Genomic DNA, 23,168 nt, shown 5'->3' with positions numbered 1-23,168 from the left:
GTACAACTGGGGGAAGCTGGGGGGAAGCTGACTTTCGTGCTAGTAGGGAAGTCTTGGATGTCAGGACGACCTGCACCTCTGGTATTATCTGATATCTTGAGCTTGGAGGATGTATTATCTGACTTAAAGGTCGCCGGAGCAAAGGCTGCTCATCACTAAATGCTAGTGTGTGCCTATATTTCTTCGTGCATTGCGTGGGGCCATGGGCCTTCTATGGATTCGGGTTCTGTAAATCACTTGAATGGAGACAGAAAGGCTAGGCCCTATCTTCTGCAGGCGGAATATGTTTACTCTTTTCATTAAGCAGGAATGTGTTTCTGTGGAGCAGAGCAGATAACTGTAGGCAAAATACTGTCTTGGCAGGCCAGGCTGGGCACCTCTCGGCTGAGCAGGAAGTATGTGAGAGGTCAGGGATACATAGCTAAACTGCAGCTTTCAGAGTGTCAGGAGGCTTGGAGCCTGAATTCGGGTCCTGGCTTGGCTGAGCCACAAAAACGAGTTCATCTCGACTTTGAAACGTGCACCATGTAAATGCATTTGCAACATAGGCCTCGGTGCGGAATTAACGTTTCTTTCAGGGAGGTCCTGGTAACTGACATGCTAACATTGAACGGAAATGCAGAGGCATTATTATTACAGGCAGAAGAAGGGAATCACATGATGACATGGACATACATGGGGTATATGTACAGACATAGGGGGCATACTGGCCACGTAAAATTTCTATTTCCTCAAGCCTATACCAATAGGTCAACATTCTGCATTCAATCTTGTGGGCAATTTTCTTTTTGGGCCATGTCTAGATGTAGGAGGATAAAATGTGTACTTGCAGGGAGATTTAGTAGGGTTCTTAAAAATCTTTGCTCCACTGTAGAAAGGCACTCTGTATTAGAATAGCCCCACAGCTCTGCAGCATATAGAACCACCCCTAGGGCATTCACATTATATATTTCCAATGCCAGAACCACCCTTCTCAATGATGTTTTCCTGTGGATTTCTCCTACATACGCAGTGTGTTTGTTCAGATAAGTGAGCTTTTTCCACCTGCAGTGACCAGCATAGATTTGTATCATCCACTAGCTTCCTCCTCTCACAACAAGTTGACGTCTGTCTGGTGAAAATCATACTTTTGGTCTTGTAGCTGTTAAGCTCCAAGCCCCGCTCCACACAAAACAGTTGAAAGGAATTCAGGAGTTGTTGCAAAAAAGTGCGGGAACCATCCGCCTTCCTATCTTGGGAACAATCCATCTCTATCAAAAGAGCCAATGACATCATGTATGTATAATGTAAAGAGATTAGGCGCCAAAACACAGCCCTGCCTGACCCCCGATCAATATGGATGGGGTTAGTCAAGGCCCTGTCCTGCCCCCTTCTCACCTGTGCAAGTTTATCAGCATGAAGCCTCACAAGGATATCTAACAAGGCCCATCTCCTCAAGGACCCTCCATAGCTTGGCACGGGGAACCAAATCAAATGCTGTGCGAAGATAAACAAAGGCACATAAAGTTTGCCCTTGCCAATAATCCCCTCTCTCCAATACATGCAGGCAAAACGAAAAATCTGATCCACAGTACTCGCATTTGGCCTAAAACCCGCCTGCCAATCCAAGAGTTTACTCTCGCCCCTAGTCCGCTCCTGTATACAAGGAAAAACTTTTTTACAAATTTTTTTTTGTAGTGAGTCAGGCTTCTAGGCCTATAATGGGTCGGGTTTGCCCAGTACCCTTTTTTATAAAAAGTAATAATTTCCACTAAATTCCAGGAGGCGGTATCTCCTGACCAGCTAGGATTGTTTTAGAAAGTAGATTGATGTATGGCCCCCAGGTTTCTGGGTTTTCCCTCTAAAGACCGTTGGGCAGTCTGTCCGGCCGATAGCATGACCGGGAATGAAGGAATTAAGATGTTAGTGTTTTTCTAAGCGAAAAGGCAAGATAGGACTAAGATAGGACTAATTCGTGTAGCCTCTATATCCCTTTCGGTAGTGATACATTTGTGAGAATAAAGCGGTTCAAAATGTGCCAACAGTCTTGAGGCTGGACATCCAAATCATGGGTTTATTTACGACCATTAAGAGAGCCAGCAATTGTTTACCAAAATGGCTTATACTCTTTGCGGGAAAGTGCTCCTTGCAAATTTGTAAATAGGGAGTTCTCCCATTATCCTTTGGTTGTATCACTTGATGATACAACTTCCTTTTGTTAGATATCTCTGGCTGTATTTATGTCTTTATGGCTGCGATGAGCTTGTTCTTAGCTTTCCTGCATTCATCATTATACCAATTATCAGAGTTAGGCACAGTATTCCCCCTGCGCCTTTGTTTCCCTACCACCTCACTGATGTGAGTTGTAAATTGTTCATGATTAATAGCAACATTCTCGATTCTAGAAACGAGAGGGAGCTTCTATTGAGACTCATAGTTGACAATTACACTATTCTTAATAACTTCCAGTGCTTATGGGTTTTTCATCGCCCAATCCCATTTAATTGTGCTCAGATTGTTGGTGTACGAGAGGGAACCCGTATCTCTATTACCATACGATGTGGGTACTTTATCCCGCAGCAGCATACAAAGGGCATTATGGTCACTATCTGTATGCGCAACTATATCCATATCCACAATTACTGGCCAGAGCTTTACGTCTGCCAAAAAGTAGTCGCTTCTGCTACTATGTCCAACCCTGTTAAAAGTCAATTTGCCTTGGCGATCAGAGTAACATCTACTGTTAATGGCCCTGAGATCGCAGTTTAGTGTCATGGCCAGCAGTTGACCCGCCTTTACTGTTCACATGGTAGATCTAATGAAGGAATACTCCATTGGTTATCCTGTTCTTGCATTAGAGAGAGAGAGGGGGCAGGTGCCAACGGTTCAAAGATGGCATTTAAATCTACTGCCACCAAAAGCCTATCCTTTTCCGGGCACTCCAGGCGGGCTTGCCCTAAAATATTAATGCAGTCAGTATCCTTATTGCTATTCTCCACTCTATTGTAGAAATTATAGATTCTTAGTATCAACCCAGATGAAGCACCAGCCTAACTGCTAATAAATCATTGGTGTGATGTTTTAGTCCATGTGCACAAACACCCTGAAGGTCTACCCCTAGCAGATTGGATTGCATTCACACAGAAAGATGTATAGCCATTCTTCTGAGCGGGCGCTAGACACCATGTCTCTTGAAAGAGATACATATCAAATATGTCAATAAAATGACCCCACTCATCCTCCCCTAATAGCTTGGTCAACCATGCTCCATTCCATGAAAACATTTTGATGTGGGTATCCTGGGATTGTAAAATTTCATTACGATAGAGAGGGCTGATTTCCCAACAAGACTGCCCCCATAACTCACAGCCGGAGGCACAAACTCCAAATACAAGGTCTGATCCAATATTCCATTATCTGTGACTTACCTTTATCACCCTACTCAAGGGTGGTGGGTCAGCCAGCATTTGGGATGGTAAAAGATGGATTAGCTCTTCCTCCACAAAAGCTCTAACAACTGTACTACTTCAAGGAGGAGCCTTATGCTTCAGTCAATAGGAAGTAACAGTGAACATACTATTGGCTTCATTTCGCCCCATCTTGACCACTGTGTATGGTAACTCTCTAAGCATAGCTGGAACACGGAGCTTAATTTGGATCGGTGTGTTTGCGTTAGAGATAGAGCGAGCTTCAACAGTCATAAGACCTTCCCCAAAATCATTAACAAAGGAAATACGCAGTTTATCATAGCAGTGATTAGTGGTACACAACCTTTCGACCCCTATAATGTCACTCCAAATTAATGTGTAGCATTGTCTTGTCACTCTCTACCAATATATTTACCTTGTTAATCAGGGAATCTAAGTCTTCTCTAACCCCAGAGGTTAACTTGGGAATCCTATCAAAGAATATCATAGCTGGCGTGTCCTCTTCAGTACCCGGAGTGTAAATACCATCTAGAACTTTCCCTCTAGGCCGACACATCCCTACTTCAGCAAAATGCTGAGAGCAAATATAAGGTAGGCAATGCTGCCCCCCCCCCCTCCCCAAAAGACTCTTAACCGTCTTCGGGAGGGTTTTAAATCGGTTACCTTAAATCCCCAATTATCCCCATCATATTTTGCAGCAATGTAATAATCCCTGGGTTTGAACAGCCCTGGCAAACTGTTGGTAGATTTTCATTTGCAATGGCATTTTCATCTATGGGGTGGGCCGAAAAGAGATTGCTACATTCAATAGTTGGTTGGGTTGGTATTAAATGTGACTTAACAGAATTGTGTTGGATTGGGACCATGCAAGTCATTCTGTAAGGCCAAAAGGAGGCATGGTTGGTGTTTAGATTACGTTTTTTCAAATATTTTATGTACCGGTTTGACTGGCTCAGAATCAGTCAGGTCTGTGCATTCCAACAACAGGTTATCAACCCTGTCCATTACCTCATTGTCCCTAATCGATGGTTGTGTCTTTTCCCTTTGGGAGCCCTATGACCACCCTCCACAGCTTTACGTTGGCCCATTTCCAATCAAGGGGATAAACACTGGAAAAGCAGTAGAGGAAAGAATGGTTATAGGGGGAGACAACTTTTTTCAAATCTCAACACTTTGTAAGAATAGTAACAATACAACGAAAGCCTAAAAACCTGGAAGCAAATAACTAATAGGTAGTATCTGAGCTATATTACCCTTATAGTGACCACAGACACAACCAAATACTCAGACTCCTTGTCTCAATTTAAAAAAAGTACTAAGCAGCAGAAGTTATAGTTCTTGTAGCAGGTCAGCTAATTAGAGGGAAACCATCTTGGACACCTTTGACTACCTGGTACTGGTTGATAATGGACGTAGAAAGAACAAAGTACAATCCAGCCCCAAATAGACAGATTACCAAGTTACAGTACCCTGGGGTAAAAAGTCGTTCGTATCACCTCCAGGTAGGACCAGGTGAATTTAAGTCCAATAGGGGTGGCCCTGCCTTACCTCTTCCTGACGATGACCGGCGCAGGACGGGTCCGCCAAGTAGAGTGCTTAAGATAGCGAGCAGCCTGGTGATGGCCCCTCCTCGTGGAGCAGATGATTATGCGACAATGAGTCCCTCCAGGACGAGCAGCAGCAACAAAAAACAACAACAACAAAAACGGGCGTCCTGTGCGAGGTGGAGCACTTAAGAGCACTAGCAGGCGGCGAAGGCCCCTCCTCCAGGAGAAAATGATTATGGGACAATTAGTCCCTCCAGCACAAGCAGCAGCAATAAAACTGGGCGACCTCCGCCGCAGGAGAAGTGGAGCACTTAAGAGCACGAGCAACCTGGCGATGGCTCCTTTTCCTGGGACACATGATTATGGGACAATGAGCCCCTTCAGCACAAGCAGCAGCAACAAAACCAGGCGTCCTGCGCTACTGGAGAAGTGGAGCTATACAATTACTATACAGTTGCTCATGCAGTCTAATTCAGGGATACTTACTTGTCCAGACTACTTCTTTAGATGACTCTGTAATATCACATAGTGCTCATTGTCATCAGGTAAGCACAAGGAAACTATGGACGGAGGGCTGAAACTTTTCAGACACTCACCCCCAGTCTCAGATCTGAGTTAAATCCATCATCCTTTTTAGCTCACTTTGCCACCCCAGTTCAGACCCAGTCATATGCATAGCAGTCTTGACCCTGTGCCTCATGGGAACAGTCCAACCTGAAATGCCAAGCCAGGTCTTCCCTGGACCGGAAACAAGCATCCTGGGACCGGTTTCATCAGGTGGCATTTTATTATAAATACAGGATTTCCATATTGTTTTTAATGCACATATATACTCCAGAGTCAAACTATCCATAAGCAACAACCAAAGTTTGTGGTAAGACAAAATACTAATGCACACAGATGCCACAGATAATCCAGACCAGATGACACCAAACAGGAGCTTCATGTGGTGAGCACATCAGCAGCACTAAGCTCCTTGTGTACACTTGGCCACGCTGGTGTGAACTCTGGGGCCCACTGATGCAGCACGAGATTTCAGCTATTGATTCCCACATCCCTGAGGAAGGGTTAGGAGGAGCACAAAGGCCTTCAACTTGACTTTATCTTGATTCCGTTTTTCAACTGCCCACAATGATACTACTGTGATCGTTCTATTTTGGAGTGGAGTTGTTTTTTTTTCCTTCTGTGAAGCTACAGGCTGGAATTATTTCATAAACATGGAATTACACTACAAGTCTTTTTTCTACCATATAAGTGAATATAAAGTCTGCATTCAGCAATTTATCATATGGAATAGGCTACTTACCAGTATGCATCTGTTCTTGGCATGTAGGGCTGCTGACATTCATATCTGTGCGTAGATCGCCGCCTAGTGTTGGGTCCGGATGATTGCACCTTGTTGTCCTGGAAGAGTCTTCAAAGTATCACGAGATAGGCGACTCCTCCCCTGGACTACAGTGCGCATGGGCATCCTCTCCATCCTCCGATTGTTTTTCGCCATTGTGGCAGAGATGGAGATAGTAAAGTAAGAGATGGCCATGCAAAAGATAATGCTGCAGCTGCTACAGGCACCGGGGAGGAGGGCGGGCGATATAAATGTCAGCAGCCCTACATGCCAAGAACAGATGCATACTGGTAAGTAGCATATTCCGTTCGAGGAATGTGGGCTGCTGAATTCATATCTGTGCATAGACTGAATAGCAGTATCTCCTCTTGCGATGGTTACCTGTGCCAGCTGCAGCAGTTTGAAAAAGAGTTTTGAGGACAGCCTGGCCTACAGCAGCTTGCTGCTTTGCTTGCACGTCTACACAGTAGTGTTTTGTGAAGGTGTGTATAGTAGTCCATGTGACTGCTCTACAAATGTCTTCAAGAGGAATATTCCCTAGGAAAGCCATGGATGCCCCCATTTTTCGCGTAGAGTGTGCTCTCAGGGGGACAGTTAAAGTGTGTTTAGCTTTTTGATAGCATATCTGAATGCATTTAACGATCCATCTGGCTATTCCTGACTTTGATATTGGATTTCCTTTATGTTGTGGTGAAAAAGCAACAAATAATTGCTTTGTTTTCCTAAATGATTTCGTTTTGTCCACATAATAAAGCAGAGCTCTCTTTACATCCAGTGTGTGTAGGGCTCTTTCAGCTACTGACTGTGGATTTTGGAAGATCACTGGCAGTTCTATTGATTGATTAATATGGAAGTTGGATATGACGTTAGGCATAAACTAAGAACCACCCTGTTAGCGTGTACTTGCAAGAAGGGTTCCTGAATGGTTAGTGCTTCTAACTCGCTAACTCGCCTGAGTGAGGTAATAGCAATTAAGAATGCCACCTTTCACGTTAGGAATTGCAGTTTGCATGAGTGTAGAGGTTCGAAAGGAGGTCCCATGTAAATGTAAATGTATAGGCATTTATATAGCGCACTACTTACCCGGAGGGTCCCAAGGCGCTTCCACCGCTGCGAAACCCTTCCTGGCTTCCCTGAGAGATGGTCCCTTAATGGGTATCTCCAGGGTGAAACCAGGCATCCCCGGCGGTCTGGTGGGGCCGTTAGTGAAGACGAGGCAAGCTAATGCCCAGAGTTGCCGAGTGTGATCGCTGATCAGAGTGGGCACCGAGGCGAGAGAATTATCGATTCCGCTGACCCTCGTCCAGAAACCTGCCGCGCCGGGAATCGAACCCTGGTCCCGGGCCGTCCTCTGCTCTCGGGTCTGCCGCCTCTAACCAGTGAGTACTATATTTAGATTCCAGACTGGTGAAGGTGGGTGTCTTGGAGGGATCACTCTTTTAAGACCCTCCATAAAAGTTTTTATTGCTGGTACTCTAAACAGTGAAAGGTGTTGCCTGTTTTGAAGGTATGCTGCTATAGCCGCTAGGTGTAGCCTTATGGAAGAGTACGCCAAGTTGCATCTTTGAAGATGCAGCAGGTAACATACAATGTTCTGTATGGAAGCATCTAAAGGGTTGATTTGGTTATTGTTTCAGTAAATAACAAATCTCTTCCATTTAGCTGCATAGCATGCTCTTGTAGTTGGTCGCCTTGCCTCTTTAATGATGTTCATACAGTCTGGAGGCAAGTTAAGGTATCCAAATTCTAAGACTTCAGGAGCCAGATCGCTAGGTTCATCTGATTGGGATCTGGGTGTCTGATTTCTCCATGGTTCTGAGTTAGAAGATGGGGTGCGAGGCGCAGCCTTTGATGAGGAACTACTGAAAGTTCCAGGAACGTTGTGTACCATGGCTGTCTCGCCCATGTGGGAGCAACTAGGATCAGTGTGAGTGACTGTTGTCGCAGTTTGCATGCCACCAGCGGAATCAGTGGTGCTGGGGGAAAAGCGTACGCAAATCTGCCTGACCAGTTCATCCATATCGCATTGCCTTGTGACAATGGATGAGGGAACCTGGCGGCAAAGTACTGGCATTTTGAGTTTTCGTTTGTGGCAAATAGGTCTATCTCTGGGTGCCCCCACTGCCTGAAGAATGGTTGGAGAATTTGGGGGTGAATCTCCCATTCTTGTAGTTGCTGGCTGTGCCTGCTGAGCAGGTCTCCAATCTGGTTGTCTTTCGCTGGGAGGTGTTCTGCCAGGAGAAAGATATGCTTTGGAATTGCCCACTTCCATATGCTCTGTGCTAAGTGGGACAGTTGTGGAGAGTGTGTTCCTCCCTGTTTTTGGATATAGTACATTGCTGTCATGTTGTCCGCCCGTCTTGCTGTACAAGTATTTTTGGAATGCTTTCAGGGCTAGGAATATTGCTAGCAACTCTAGTTGGTTGATATGCAGTTTCTTTTGTTTGTTTGTCCAGAGCCCTTGTACTGTGTAGTGAAGTAGGTGGGCTCCCCAGCCTGTCAGTGATGCGTCCGCTGTTAGGACTAGTTGTGGAACCGGCTCTTGGAACAGTCGCCCCTTGGAAAGTTTTTGTGGGTTCCACCAGTGCAGAGAGTTGTGAGCGCGACTGTCTACCAACACTAGGTCTTTTAGTTGTCCTTGAGCCTGGTTCCACTGCCGTGCTAGGCATTCTTGCAATGGACGCATTTGGAGTCTGGCATGGGGGACAATGAATATGCAGGAGGTCATCATGCCTATGAGCTGCATGAAGACTCAAGCCGGAAGAGAGTGTTGTGGCAGAAATTTGCGAATGAGCATCTGCATGCTGGCTATCCTCGCTGAGTTTGGGTAAGCCTTTGCCACTGAGGTATCTATAGTCGCTCCCAGATATTGTTGTATGTGGGATGGTTGTAGATGCGATTTTGGGTAGTTTATGGAAAACCCTAGTCTGTGTAGCGGCTGGAGTGTTTGAGATGTTTCTTTTGCACACTGTTGGTACGATTTTGCTTGTATGGGCCAATCGTCTAGGTACGGGAACACATGGATGTGTTGCCTCCTGAGATGTGCAGCTACTGTGGTTAAGCATTTTGTAAACACTCTTGGAGCAGTGGTCACCCCGAAGGGGAGAACCTTGAATTGATAGTGTTGACCTTCTATTGTGAACCTGAGATATTTCCTGTGAGCTGGATGGATGGGTATATGAAAATACGCGTCCTTGAGGTCCAATGTTGCTAAGAAGTCTCCTTGCTGTAGCAACGGGAGCACTTGCTCTAGTGTGATCATATGGAAGTGCTCCGACAGTATGTATTGATTTAGGGGTCTGAGGTCCAATATTGGTCTGAGAGAACCGTCCTTTTTGGGAATAAGGAAGTATAGGGAGTATACCCCTGTCCCTGATGTTGGAAAGGGACTGGTTCTATGGCTCCCTTTTCCAGCATGCATTTCACCTCTTGTTGTAGCAGGGTGATGTGTTCTTTGGACATAGGACGGTGTCTGGGTGGTATGTTCAGTGGGGTAGAAGTAAGTTCTAGGCAATAACCATACTGGATAATTTGTCTCACCCACCTGTCCGTGATAATTGTGTTCCAGACAGGTAGGAATTGATGGAGTCTGCCTCCGACCGGTGTTAGGTGGTCTGGAGGTAGCGTGATGAAGTCACTGTTTTGTGGCAGTGAAGGCTCTGGTGTTGTCGCCTCCACGTCCTCTTCCCTTATTATTGTTGCCCCTATAACCTCCTCTGTTGGAGTTTTTGTTAAAGGAACCTTGGGTGTTGCCTTTGTATGAAGTTGAGGTCTGAAGTATTGCCTCGTGTAGCTGCTCTGTATGAGGAGCGTCGAAAGGAACCTGTGTTGCTGAAACTGCAATGCACCCATTGATTTCGCAGTTTCTGTGTCTTTCTACATTTTATCTAAAATGGTGTTGACTGCGGGGCCACAAAGGAAGTCTTGATTGACTGGCTGGTTAAGAATGGTGGACTGCACCTCGTTCTTAAAGCCGGAAATACGCAGCCATGCATGTCGTCGTAATAAAGCGCTAGTGTTAATAGACCTGGCTGCGGTGTCTGCTGCGTCAAGCGCACATTTGATGGAGGCATTGGTAATAAATTTTCCCTCCTGTATGAGGTCATTGGCTTGAGCTTTAAAAGGCTCAGGCAGGTGTTGCATTAAGCTTTCAAGCTGGTCATAGGGCACCCTGTCGTAACGAGCTAGCAGAGCTTGTTTATTGGCAATCCTCCATGAATTGGAGGCCTGTGATGCTACCCTTTTGCCTAAGGCCGCTAGTATTTTTGACTCCTTATCAGGAGGAGGAGCCTCCCCTGTTGTCTGCGAGTTGGCCCTTTTGCGTGCATTAGCCACTACCAGTGAGTCTAATGGTAACTGACCTCTGATGTACGTAGGGTCTGTAGGGGCTGCTCTATACTTCTTCTCAATCCTAGGATTTATTACACGTGCCCTGGCTATATCTTTAAATATATCAGGCGCGTGTTTTAACACTCCCTTTAGCATAGGTAGTGTTCTGACGCTTTTTTCTGAAGTAGGGAAGGTGTCAAATGAGAAGTCTTCTTCTACAGGGTCATTATGCATGTCTACGTTGTGGGACTGCGCTGCCCTATCTATTAGTTGGTTGAAGACGATGGTGTCGTCAGTAGGTGACGGCTTAGTTGGGTATGAAGAAACGTCAGGGATGGGATGGGTATCATATGGGTCAGTTGGCTCCCCCCCATGGTTCATCTTGAGGGTTAGGATCCTCTGGATAATCATAATCATGCTGTGGATCCTCCCCTGTGTTTCCCTCATTGTCCCCATAGTGAGAAGGAGAGTAAGGAGCAAAAGGTGTAGTAGGCATAGTGGGATAGGAAGGACTGAGGGGTATAGAGGGAGAAGTCCCAAAGTCTTTCTTTTTGAGTGGAATGGCGGAATGAGAGTCAGTGTCCAGTGGCCTCTTTTTCCTATGCAGGATTGTAACTTTACCAGTCTCAGGATTAATATATATATTTTTGCCTGGTCGTCTGATGGATCAGGATGGAAGAGTTCTTCCTCCACTGTCCTTGGTTGTGTCTTTGACTTTTCTGGCTTTGGGTCGATAACACCTTCTGTTTCGATGACTTTTGGTGCCTTTTTGCTCTTCTTCGGCTCGGGCTCTTTGTTCGGGTCGACCGGGTCTTTCGGTTTGACACGTTTCTTGTGCTCGTCAGATTTCTTTGGTTGACTGTCCTTTTCCGAGTCAATGGCTTTTTTGGGATCGACTGGTGTTTTTGGAGCGCTTGTTTTCGGTTCGATAGCCTTCTCCGGCCGGATTACAGGCTTCGATGCGGCACCCTTTCCGTCGGCGACCTTCTTCGGTTCGGCGACTTTCGGCACAGCTGGCTTTTTTGGGTCAACATCTTTCTTTGTGTCGGCGCTTTTCGGCTTTGCGCCCTTCTTTGGCTCGACGGCCTCTTTGGGGTCGGCGCCCTTCGGCTCGACAGCCTTTTTCGAGTCGACTGTTTTATCTGGGTCGACGCCTTTAGGCTATACGGTCTTCTTCGGGTCGACGCCCTTCGGGTCGACGACCTTTTTGTGCTCTGGAACCTTCTTTGGGATCACGGTACATGGCCCTGGGGTCTCTGAAGGCTTAGGTTTCAGAGCAGAGCCGGACAGCGGGGCTGTCGAATGTTTTTTTGGATCTTGGCTAAGGCCTTTTGACGATACCTCGACCGGAGCCTTCGGTAACGGGGTAATTGGTGTCGGGGCAGTGTACTCACAATTTGCCCCGGTGGGATCTCGGCATCGGAGTCCGAGTAGTCCGAGTAGTCCTCGACGGTGACGATCTCTAGGTCCAAATCTGGAGCTTCTGGAAGTTCTCGGTCATCATCGAAGATGTTGCCTGTTCCGGTGCCTGTCGCTGCATCTCTTGCCTAGCGGCCCGTCGAATCCGTATGGTTTTCTTCAACCGGAACTGGGCACAGACTGGGCAGGTTTCTTCCTTATGGTCTGGAGAATGGCACTTGTTGCATACTGAGTGCTTGTCAGTATGCAGGAACTTTGAGTGGCATTGTGGGCACCTTTTGAACGGGCTCCTTTCCATCGACAACAGGCCCACGTGGCGTCGAAAAGGCCCAACGGCCCGCGTCAACGACCAGTTCGAGATGGAAAGCTTGATCGAGTCTAGAAGTACCGAGCGGAACAATACCGTCGAAGTCGAAGGCCTTTTGGCCTTTATAAAAGTTTTGTTTCGATTCCGAAGTTGGAGTGTAGGAATAACATCCGAACCCAATGGCGGAAAAAAACAATCTGAGGATGGAGAGGATGCCCATGCGCACTGTAGTCCAGGGGAGGAGTCACCTATCTCGTGATACTTCGAAGACTCTCCCAGGACAACAAGGTGCAATCATCCGGACCCAACACTAGTCGGCGATCTATGCATAGATATGAATTCAGCAGCCCACATGCCTCGAACATAAAGATTTATATTCACATTCTGCAATTAAATTGTTTCGTTATTGATTGAAATAAAGCAGCAATTTCTTTACGGGGAAAAGGTAATACGATTTATAGATATCATTTTTTGGGATAATTTTAAAATGAATATTTTATGGGTTTTCTTGAAAATAGAATCAAACCAAAAATATAAATTATCAAAAACATCTATTTGTCCACTATAGTTGTTTTTAACCCCTTCGATGCTCATGACTAGCTCAGCTCGTCATGAGGCACAGTGGAGCTGTGCTGATGACGAGCTGAGCTCGTCATGAAACATGGAGTAAATGAAAAGTCAGCACAGTGGGGGAAAATGCACAGCAGCGATGTGGTTAATTTGATTACCACCGTGAATGTGAGAGCAGCAGAAATTACTACACAGAGTGCTCGCACTTGGGAGACATCTTGAAGGTGTACAGCTGAAACTGAACTGGAAACTGAAAGGATTGCAGTGCTGATAGGTATTGTTGAGCCGGAATCAGGTCCCGGACAGCCCCTGTCAATCGTCCCCCCAGTAAGCCAAGACAACACCAAATGGTGACACAAGTACTGTCCCTACACACTAGGTCGTCTTTTTTTAAATTTTATTCACCGGGTCCTTTGACATAAATGCGACACCGGTAAGTTACCACCTGACACATCTTGGTATCCGTCTATCACTGTTCGCAGTACACTTGCGATAATTCACCTAATATAATGCTGTATGTCTCATTTTTCTACAACGGTTAAAATAATATTGGCTCCTGTTAGGCTTGTTGTGGTAAGTCCATGATGTAGTCCTTTTTGGAACACCAGGTGAATGAATGCACAACATGCACGTAACATGTTTAGCACACAGCTAAAAATCTTTCAAGAAGTGTATGTTCAACCTATGAGTCACTGGGTTAGTTGCATCTCTTTGTATTTTATGTTGCTGGAGATAATAAAGGCCATATTTTGCATCATTATATTTCACATACCTTCTATGTGTGAGGAGGTTGTTATGTTGAACGGAATTTTAAGAAGTACTTCCAGATATAAATGCTGCAAAGTGAAGGAGCAACACCACCTTGATGTACAGAAAGCGAAACTGCTCCTCCCACTCAGCTGCTGTCCCTTTCTAGTGTCTCACCAGTAATCCTGCACAAGCTTCACGGAGATGGTGATCTGTTGTGCGTAAACGGTGCCAACCAACAGGGGCAAGGCATTCAGGGATCCGTCTTTTTTCACATGTACAACGTCTATACTTTTAATAAAAACCGAGACGCCCTAGAATTTGGGCAGCCTGAGATAGTAACCACGAGAGCAGTGGGCAGGTGTAGCTTGACCAGAGACTGGTGTTAATAGTAGTAGCATGAGGGGATCTGTAATCGTTTAGTCATTTAACCCTGCAATAGAACAACACTGCCATAAAAGTATTCTGCTACACCAAAAAGCCAGTTGCCACCATACTCAACACTACATAAACAACACCAACCGAAAAAAGCCAGCGAGAGGAGGCAGCTGCAGCCCGGAGAGGGAGTTAGAGCAGCTGTTCAAAATAAAAACAAGCTGCGAGGGACGGGAGGTGTTGTGGGAATGGCAGAAAGATCTTGTGAACTGGGAGCAGCAGCAAGAAAAGAGCAAAAGATAAAGTAGCGTACTGAAATCAAACATATGATAGTAAAGGGATTCATGTAGCAGGGGCAGTCCCCAGGGTGGAACAAAACAGACCAAAGGCGGGACAAATGTATGCTACGGACAATGAAAACAAAGGAGTTTGTAAAGGCAGATTAAAGAACCATTGAAAAGTGCTGGGCGTGTTTAAAGCTCTTAGACTGATTACCACTGTCATGTCCTTTAGGCTAGTCCTGTCATGTATACCCCTTTTTACATACATTGTAGCATCCACACGACAATAACGATTATGAACAGGTGCCCTTTTGCCTAGTAGCTTGCTCCTGTCTCTTCGAAACCAGGCTCTTAGGAGTTTATCATAATCTCTGTACCTGACGCACTTAAACATATCCACAGGCACTGCATAATTATTCTGTATAAGGGTCACCACTTTTTTCAAACTTGGTCAACAGCTCGCTGTGCATGATCGCATTTGTTGGGAAAAACACTTATGATTGTTTTCAAAACATATCGATTCCAGAAGAAATCCTGGAGTGACCACTCTGGTATATAAGACACTTCGTTCCCCCCGCAAACTAGAGGAGAATTTCTTCCAAGCTGACACAGGATCCTGAATCTTTGACATGCAGAAGTCTGACATCCCTTGCAGGGTGTCATCCTCGGAGCAGAGACGGGGTCCTTCCTTCTCTACCATCAGGGGAGGGGGATGGTACTTCCCATATGGTTTCTTGGCTACATACATACATATACGCATATACATATCTAGACTAGGTACATTTAGGCAAATTACTTAGGGCGCGCATTTTAGGAATATGCAAGTGCTACTGGTTTTATATGAATTGTTTATGTTTATCTTATTAGCACTCTGGTAGGAATGTATCTACTATTTAATACATTGGTACTTGCAATCTGCTTCTGTGTCTTGATTGTCGCAACAAATATGTTTTACACAAGCTTGACGCTGGACCAATAAATACTTATTGAAACGTCCTAATTGCCATCCTGTGTATTTTCTGAGAATAAGTGAGCACGAGTGACTTAGCGAAAAACACAGCACCGAAACCGCCCTCATTGCAGCGACAGACGACATCCGATCGCTACTGGACAACGGAGAAACAGTTGCCCTCATCCTACTCGACCTCTCCGCCGCCTTCGACACAGTGTCATAGCACCCTCATACAACGCCTCAGCAACGTCGGAAAACAAGGAAAAGCCTTGGACTGGATCATCTCGTTCCTCGCCGGGAGAACCCAGAGAGTCAGACTCCCCCCATTCAAATCAGAGGCCACCGAAGTCATCTGCGGAGTACCACAAGGATCATCACTCAGTCCCACCCTCTTCAACGTTTACATGAGTCCCCTCGCATCCATCGCGCGACAACACAACCTCAACATCATCTCCTACGCTGACGACACCCAGCTGATCCTTTCCCTCACCAAAGACCCCAACACCGCCAAAACCAATCTTCATGAAGGCATGAAAGAAGTAGTCGAATGGATGAAAACAGCCGCCTAAAACTTAACTCAGACAAAACGGAAGTCCTCATCCTAGGGTCATCCCCCTCTGCCTGGGACGACTCATGGTGGCCATCGGCCCTGGGCACAGCACCCATACCCACAGACCACGCACGTAACTTAGGCTTCATCCTAGACTCCTCCCTCTCGATGACCAGACAAGTCAACGCCGTCTCATCCTCTTGCTTCAACGTACTTCGTATGCTCAAAAAAATCTTCCGTTGGATCCCCACCGAAACAAGAAAGTCTGTCACCCACGCACTGGTCACTAGCCGACTGGACTATGGAAACACCCTCTACGCCGGAACCACAGCCAAATTACAGAAAAAACTCCAACGCATCCAAAATGCATCAGCCAGACTCATATTGGACATCCCTCGCCAAGCTCACATTACCGGCCACCTGAAAGACCTCCACTGGCTTCCCGTCAACAAGAGAATAACATTCGATCTCCTCACCCACGCACACAAGGCCCTCTACAAACTAGGACCCGAATGCCTCAACACACGACTGTCCTTCTACACTCCCACCCGCCAACTAAGATCCTCCAATCAAGCTCTCGCAGCAGTTCCGCGCATCCACAGATCCACCATGGGAGGAAGATCCTTCTCCTACCTGGCGGCCAAGACCTGGAATTCTCTCCCCACTCACCTCCGCCTCACACAGAACCACATTTCCTTCAGAAAGGAACTTAAAACCTGGCTATTCGATAAATAATGCACCCCCTCCCACAAGCGCCTTGAGACCCTCTGGGTGAGTAGTGCGCTATACAAATTCCTGAACTTGAACTTGACATATCCTGTGGGGGTGTCTGGACCGGTCTGGACACCAAGCCCTCAGTTTAGGTCATCCAAAACGTGCAGGTCCTGGGATTCCAAGGAAATACACAACACCATGAACTACACAACACCACTTGCCTAGGCAAGACCTAAAAAGTAAGAACTATTCAGTTTAACACATATGAACTAGTAAAATCTACAAGAAACAAATTGCACTAGTCAATTGGCAATACAGAAAAAATGTATGAATCAAACCCATATACACTCACAATCTACAGCCAGCACCCACGCTCTTTTGTTTCCCACATTCACTGGATGTTCCTTTTCCTCTCTCTGCTTGTTTTGAGGATGTTCTACCAGTCAGATGTCTGATTAAGGGGCTAGGGGCAGAGGGCTGCGTAGAAGAGCATCCTGAATTACGTTTTGAGGTGGGGCAACAATCACTCTAGTCAGAGAGCAAAGAAAGACACTTGATACCATCATTTTTACTCCAAAGAAAGACACACACGTAGATGTTCTTAACTACGTTTGGCGTTTCCATGAATGCTTCGCCAACGAATCTGTGGAAGAGGTATACAAAAGGACTTATTGGGTCACACAATCTTCCGCCTTTCTATTCCAGCCTGGATTGTGACCATGGGGGTTAGAAAAAGAAGAGTTCGACAGGGCAGGAGAAAATGCAACTGTCTCTTAGACGTCAGGCAATGGAGAGAAGAGAAGATGATGAACCTATGTTGCAAGCTAAAGTATGACTGTTCACTAACATGGAAACCCATGGGGTGCTCTAAAATGTTATGAGGAAGAGAAGAGTGATACACAGCCATCAACACAGATTCTGTAACTGTATCTTGTAAGGGGTCAGTGAGGAAAATCCCACAGAAGAGGAAATGGGAAGAGGGAGAAATTAGCCTGTGGTTAGGAGGAGGAAAAACCAAGCAGAGGTCACCTGAACCCTGTGTTCCTCTTACTGCTCCTCCGACTTTATTCTTGCTGCTATCAGAGCCAGTGAATGCTAGAACAAAAATGAAAGAAGCAAGCATAGCATATTGAATTGGCTTGAAATATTGTGAGGATGAGCAGAAGTATATAATTGCTGTATTCTGTCAACTCACAATATCCTTGGACAGTCATACTTTGATTAAGGTTTTGTGAAATCATACTGTAGAAGGAAGTGTGGCACTTAAGTTAAATAGCACTTATAGTAACTTAGCTAGGGACTGGAATACTTCAATGAGCATGAATGAAAATGTCCTTCATTGAAGTGTTACTTATGAGAAACAAAAAATATGAATGAAACATAACAGTATGGTCTAGGCGTCTTATCTTCTATTTGGTGATGTGTCCTAGATAGTGCTTCTTTGAGCAAATAGTTCTTGGCTAAACATGGACAGTAAACTAAAATCAATAACAATTTTGCATTGATTATGGACTAAATAAATATTCGCTGGGCCTGCTTGTAAAAGAAAAACCGTTTAAGATCTTGTTCAACCTACAGACTAGCTGAGCGGGTTACTCGTGTACTCACAAGCTCATGGTGATGCTATTTAACAGCCGTACCTGTTGGAGTGGTCACTGTAGACTCTGTGTATGGCAGCTGATTTAGTCCCTCTTCAACCACAAGTCTGATCTGTAGAATCATATAAACAGGTCATTTTTATGGACATTATCCCCATACAATACAAGCAATTCATTGTCTAGTATAGCAATCGGTGCACAGATAAAGCTTCACAGTACACCGTTGGCCATATCTCAAGTAAATGGAAAGACAAGTAGCTAAATTAAAGAATCACTATTGGCTAAAATGTACAAAAACGACTTTTTTTCACTTTTATCAGATTTTATGCCTCAGCATTCACACTTTGGAGTCGAGTGTTTAAAGTCCTTGAATAGCCTTAAAAGCAGACACTATTGTAGATATTCCACACTGATACAAAAGACAGTTTTACCATAAAAGCAGTAAATAAAGGGGGGAAAAACAATCCTAGAAACATGTCCTTTTTTCGTAGATCAAGTTCAAGAAAGTGTATTTGTTCAATCAGTTCATAAACATTATAATTTTAAATAGGACACCTGCCTTCCTTGCACAGGATGTCCTTGCAAATATGCCCCTTCACCACTGCCTCCTTTGAATCCTTCCATCCCAGGGACCCGTTTTTCAGTTTTGCCAAAATGATGTGCCACTGGATACTTTCAATCGGTTTTCCTTTTCCTGGGGACCCTCATGTCTGGATTCACAAACACTCCACTGAAGAGATCCAATTAGAGCAAAACACATATTTCTAGCAACTTTCACTCAATTTCAAATAGGATTTAGTGGCATATCTTCAATCCAAATGGCTGTAATACATTCGCTGGAGTGGCAACCACTCGAGAAATCTTTGAGATCACCATTAATAACGTTTCGCAAATCAAATGCAGACATATTGTGCCTAAAATAGAAGTCTGACTGTGGAATATAGAGTCTAAGAGGTAAAATGTTATGTTTTACTTCTAATAATCGCCACCTAAACCAGAAGTGTCCGAAGGCTTTTTTAATGCTATGCTTTAACATTAGCTTGGTGCCTAGAATGCGTGCTGCCAGCATTTAATTTCTGTTCCAACCGCATAATAGTGTATCGCTGAAAAGAAACAGACATGTAAACAGACTAATGGAAATTCTGCATTGCTGCCCAGTTCTCGAAGGACCCTCACTTTGCTTGTTATCTGGAACAGATAGTTAAAGAGGAATGAGCTGCCACTGGACGAAATATATGTAAGAGGGAGGTTGATGCTAGGCTTTTTACAAAGAGTGCTTTCGTGGCTCACAAGACATAGGGCAAAGGAGCCAACCAAAGGGTTAAACAAGTAAATAAAGCACTTATCTTATCTTAATAGGAATTTATAGAGCGCACGGTCACCCAGAGGTTTCATGGCGCTGATTAGGCAGGTGTCACGTCGAAGAGAGGTTACGCAAGAGCTTGCTCATACAGCCAGGTCTTAAGCAGTCTTCTGAAACCCAGGAGATTGTTGCACGTCCGGATAGCTAGTGGCAAAGAGTGCCAGAATTTTGGGACGAGGTAAGAGAACCTGCGCCCTCCCTGGCGTTTGAGCTTGATGGTGGGAGTAGACAAGAGCTGAAGATGTGGGGACCGTAAGTTGCGGAGAGGAGCGTGCCTTACTATCAGGTAGCTGATAAATGTAGGGCTCCTGCCGTACAGGGCTTTAAAGATTATACACCCTGACTTGAAGGCAGCGCGTTGGGCAATAGGCAGCCAATGAAGTTTGTCCAACAAAGGTCTAGCAGATAGCCATCTGGGTTGCTTGTGAATTAACCTGGCGGCCTGATTTTATACCAGTTGAAGGCGCTTGAGTAAGCATGAAGGAAGGCCGAGGTAGATAGAATTGTAAAAATCAAGGCGAGACAGTACCAAAGCAATCACAACCTGTATCGGGACCGAGTGGGTAAGCAGGTGGGCAATTTTCCTAATCCTGCGCAGCTGGAATAAGCAGTACGAGACCACTGCCCCCACTTGGCCTCTTAGAGAAAGGTCTGCGTTAATGATGACCCCAAGACTTTTCACAGATGAAGAGGGGACAGGAGAGGCACCCAATTCTGCCGGCCAGTAGTGTGGGCCCCAGGAAAGTTCACTCTTCCCTTGCAAAATTAATTCGCTCTTGCCAGGGTTAAGTTTCAGATGGTTTAGGTCCATCCAGCTCTGAATGTGGAGCATGGTGGTTTGAAATTGAAGGATGGAATCAGAGGAACTGTCCAGGGTGAAAACGAGCTGGAGGTCATCCGCATAGTTAAAGGTAGTTACCTTCATGTTTTTTAAGGAATGGATCAAGGGCCGGAGATAGAGATTAAAGAGGAGTAGGGAAAGGGACGAGCCCTGTGGGACTCCGCATGAAGTCACGAGCTTAGGGGCTGTGAAAGAAGCGAGACGAACAGATTGGGTTCTGCCTTCAAGGAAGGATTTAATCCAAGTGTAGGCAGAGCCCAGTATGCCGGCCTGTTCGACACGGTCCAACAGGATTTTATGGTCGACCATGTCGAAAGCAGCCGACAAATCTAGTAGCACCAGAGCCTGAGAGTCACCTTTGTCAGCATTGGCTCTCATGGTGTCCAACATAGCCAGAATCACAGCCTCAGTAGAGTGGGCGGGCTGAAAGCCTGCCTGATGCTGCTCTAAGTATTCTGTCTGTTCGATAAAGTTGGATAGGCTCTTAGTAACATGAGCCTCTAAGATCTTGGCCAAGAAAGGAAGAAGAGAGATAGGCTGATAATTAGAGGGGTTCACAGGATCAGCCCCCGGTTTTTTGAGTAGGGGAACCATTATAGCGTTCTTAAAGGCAAAAAGGACCCTGCCCTGCCTGAGTGACTCGTTGAGAAAGGGTAGAGATCTTGTCCAGGAAGAAATTGTTCAGAGAATCACAAAGGTCTTGAGTGGGTGTCTGTTCGGGAAGGATCCTCTCTGAGTTACATAGGTCGTTGACTAGGGAGAAGATTTACTTCAACTTATTCCGGGTGCCTAGTATTTTGTGTGAAAAGTAGGCTGCTTTAGATCCCAGAATGGCAATTTTATATTCTTTGCGGGCTAATGAGAACTGGTGTTTATCTTCAGGGGAATAGCATGATCTCCATTTCCTTTCTTTTTGGCGGAGCTCAAGTTTCTGTTTTTTTAGCTCAGCAGAGAACCATTTTTGGGAGTCAGAATGGCGAGCACGGGTAAACTTAGTGAGTGGGGCATGGGTATTGCAGGCCGACAATGACCATGTCGAAATATTCGCTTCCATAGAGTTAACATCTGAATTGTGGGTGGGAACTGAGCCGGCCAGTGTTTCCGCGAAAGCTTGTTTATCTAAAGCCCTCCATTTTCTTGTCACTCCACCCTCAGATATGAGGATTTTGGTCTTAGGAAGCATTATGACATTGAATTGTATTAAATGATGGTGTAACGGTAGCGGTAGGGAAGGGCAAGAGAAGGGTCTTTGTTTTAGGTGGCTTTATTCGAGACAACAGATAATCTGTGCAAGTTTTACGAGTGGACACCCTCCGTGGGGAACGGCTTCTATCCGTCTGTCTTCTCCTCCTCGGGACGCCTTCTGCCTTTGGTACTCTGGTTGGACTTCTCCTGGGTCTCGTCTCCTTTGGCTCCGTGATGCAGGGTCACGCTCGAGGCGGGGAAAAAGGAGAGGACAAGAATCAGTCCAAGTGCTCGTATCTACAGTGTGAAGGGGGAGGGAGTGTGGGAGACACCAATCGTGACCCAGTTCGGCTTCGGGTGCACGGGGGGGGTGGGGGGGGTCAGTGAAGGGAAGGGGACACCGGGAAAACAGACGAGGGAAAAGGTCACGTTACGGACCCGCCCTTGCGTCCCACCCTACCCGCTATGCGACCCCGTACCTCGCGGAGTCACACACCTCCTGGCGTGCAGCTGGGAGGCTCACGTAGCCGTTGGCCTCCTGGCTCCCGTACCGCCGACGGTTCCTCTCTCTCCGTCCAGACTCCCGTGGATGTTCCTTCGGTCTGCTACTCTGCTCCAAACGCTCCTCCTGTCGTTCCGTCCTCCTGCAACTCTTCACACGCCTTCGCTCCTCCTCGCCTCCAGTGTCCTCCGGTGTACAAGCACACCTGATCCTGCCGCTCCTCGGCTTTTGACGTCAAGTCGGGCTCCGCCCACTCTCCCGACTCCAACCAGTTAAAGGGGCCGTTTTCCTCTTCGTCGTCCGGTACAGACCAAGGCTCGCCTGTCGGCCTCCATTCTGACTGCTGTTCAGGCTGGAGAAAAGAGGGGGGGTCATGGGATGAGTCGCCGATCGGGGTTCTAGAGGACCTAATCCGCTGGGGCAGCGGGCTCCCCTGGTTACAGATGGTCTGACCATATGCATGGGGAGATGGTCAGTTCGGTCAGCGTAAGATTAGTGAACCAGATTTGGTACAGTGCGTGGCCTTTTATGTGGGTGGCAGAGTAGATATGTTGGACATAATTCAGGATCGAAAGTGAGTCAAGTAATTCTGTAGCATAAGGCCCGCCTAAGGAGTCATTGAACCAGTAGTTCAGGTCGCCTATGAGTAAGATATTGGTGAAATTCATGGCAAGATTGGCCAGCTGTTCACATAGGGAGATGGAAAAAGTAGGCATGGACTGGGGGGGGGGGCGATAAAGCAAGCCAAAAATAAGAGCTCCAGAGCTGAAGTCAAGTTTGATTACTATATTCTCCACCGCCGGCAGAACCAGAGGAGATACAGAAGTACATTTGTGGTGTTTAAGTATAATAGAGGCGACTCCACCACCAGGCCTACCTGAGGATCGGTTGGCCTGCAGTATATAGTGGTCCTGGGGTAGGGCGGCCAAAACATCAGGGAAAGAGTCCTGTGACAACCAGGTTTCAGTGAGCAAAAGTACATCTGTTTTATCTGCTGAAAGCAATAAGAAAATATCGAGCTGATGTTTGACTAAGGAGCGTGTGTTAAGGTACAGGATGCGAAGGGCGGAGTGTTTAACAATGGTTAGGTCAAGAGTGGGGGCTTGGTGAGGAGTACAGGTGGGGCAGGGTAAGGG

General features: G+C 46.1%; 1 protein-coding gene across 2 annotated transcripts in view; it reads right to left on the bottom strand.

The window, feature by feature from the left end:
• UPRT (uracil phosphoribosyltransferase homolog) overlaps window positions 1-23,168 on the bottom strand; it is a 183,367-nt gene that overhangs the window by 103,462 nt on the left and 56,737 nt on the right. The window contains exons 3-4 of one of the 2 annotated variants that reach the window (XM_086918403.1): window positions 18,184-18,253; window positions 17,573-17,638 (exon numbers count right to left, since the gene is read on the bottom strand). In XM_086918403.1, the coding sequence (XP_086774529.1) occupies window positions 17,573-17,638; window positions 18,184-18,253 (136 nt within the window). The remainder of the gene's footprint in view (window positions 1-17,572; window positions 17,639-18,183; window positions 18,254-23,168) is intronic. The other variant, XM_086918404.1, reaches the window with a different exon arrangement.

Source organism: Lissotriton vulgaris, chromosome 4_1, assembly GCF_964263255.1.
Source record: "Lissotriton vulgaris chromosome 4_1, aLisVul1.2, whole genome shotgun sequence".
NCBI lineage: Eukaryota > Metazoa > Chordata > Amphibia > Caudata > Salamandridae > Lissotriton > Lissotriton vulgaris.
This window is presented reverse-complemented; position numbering and strand designations above follow the sequence as displayed.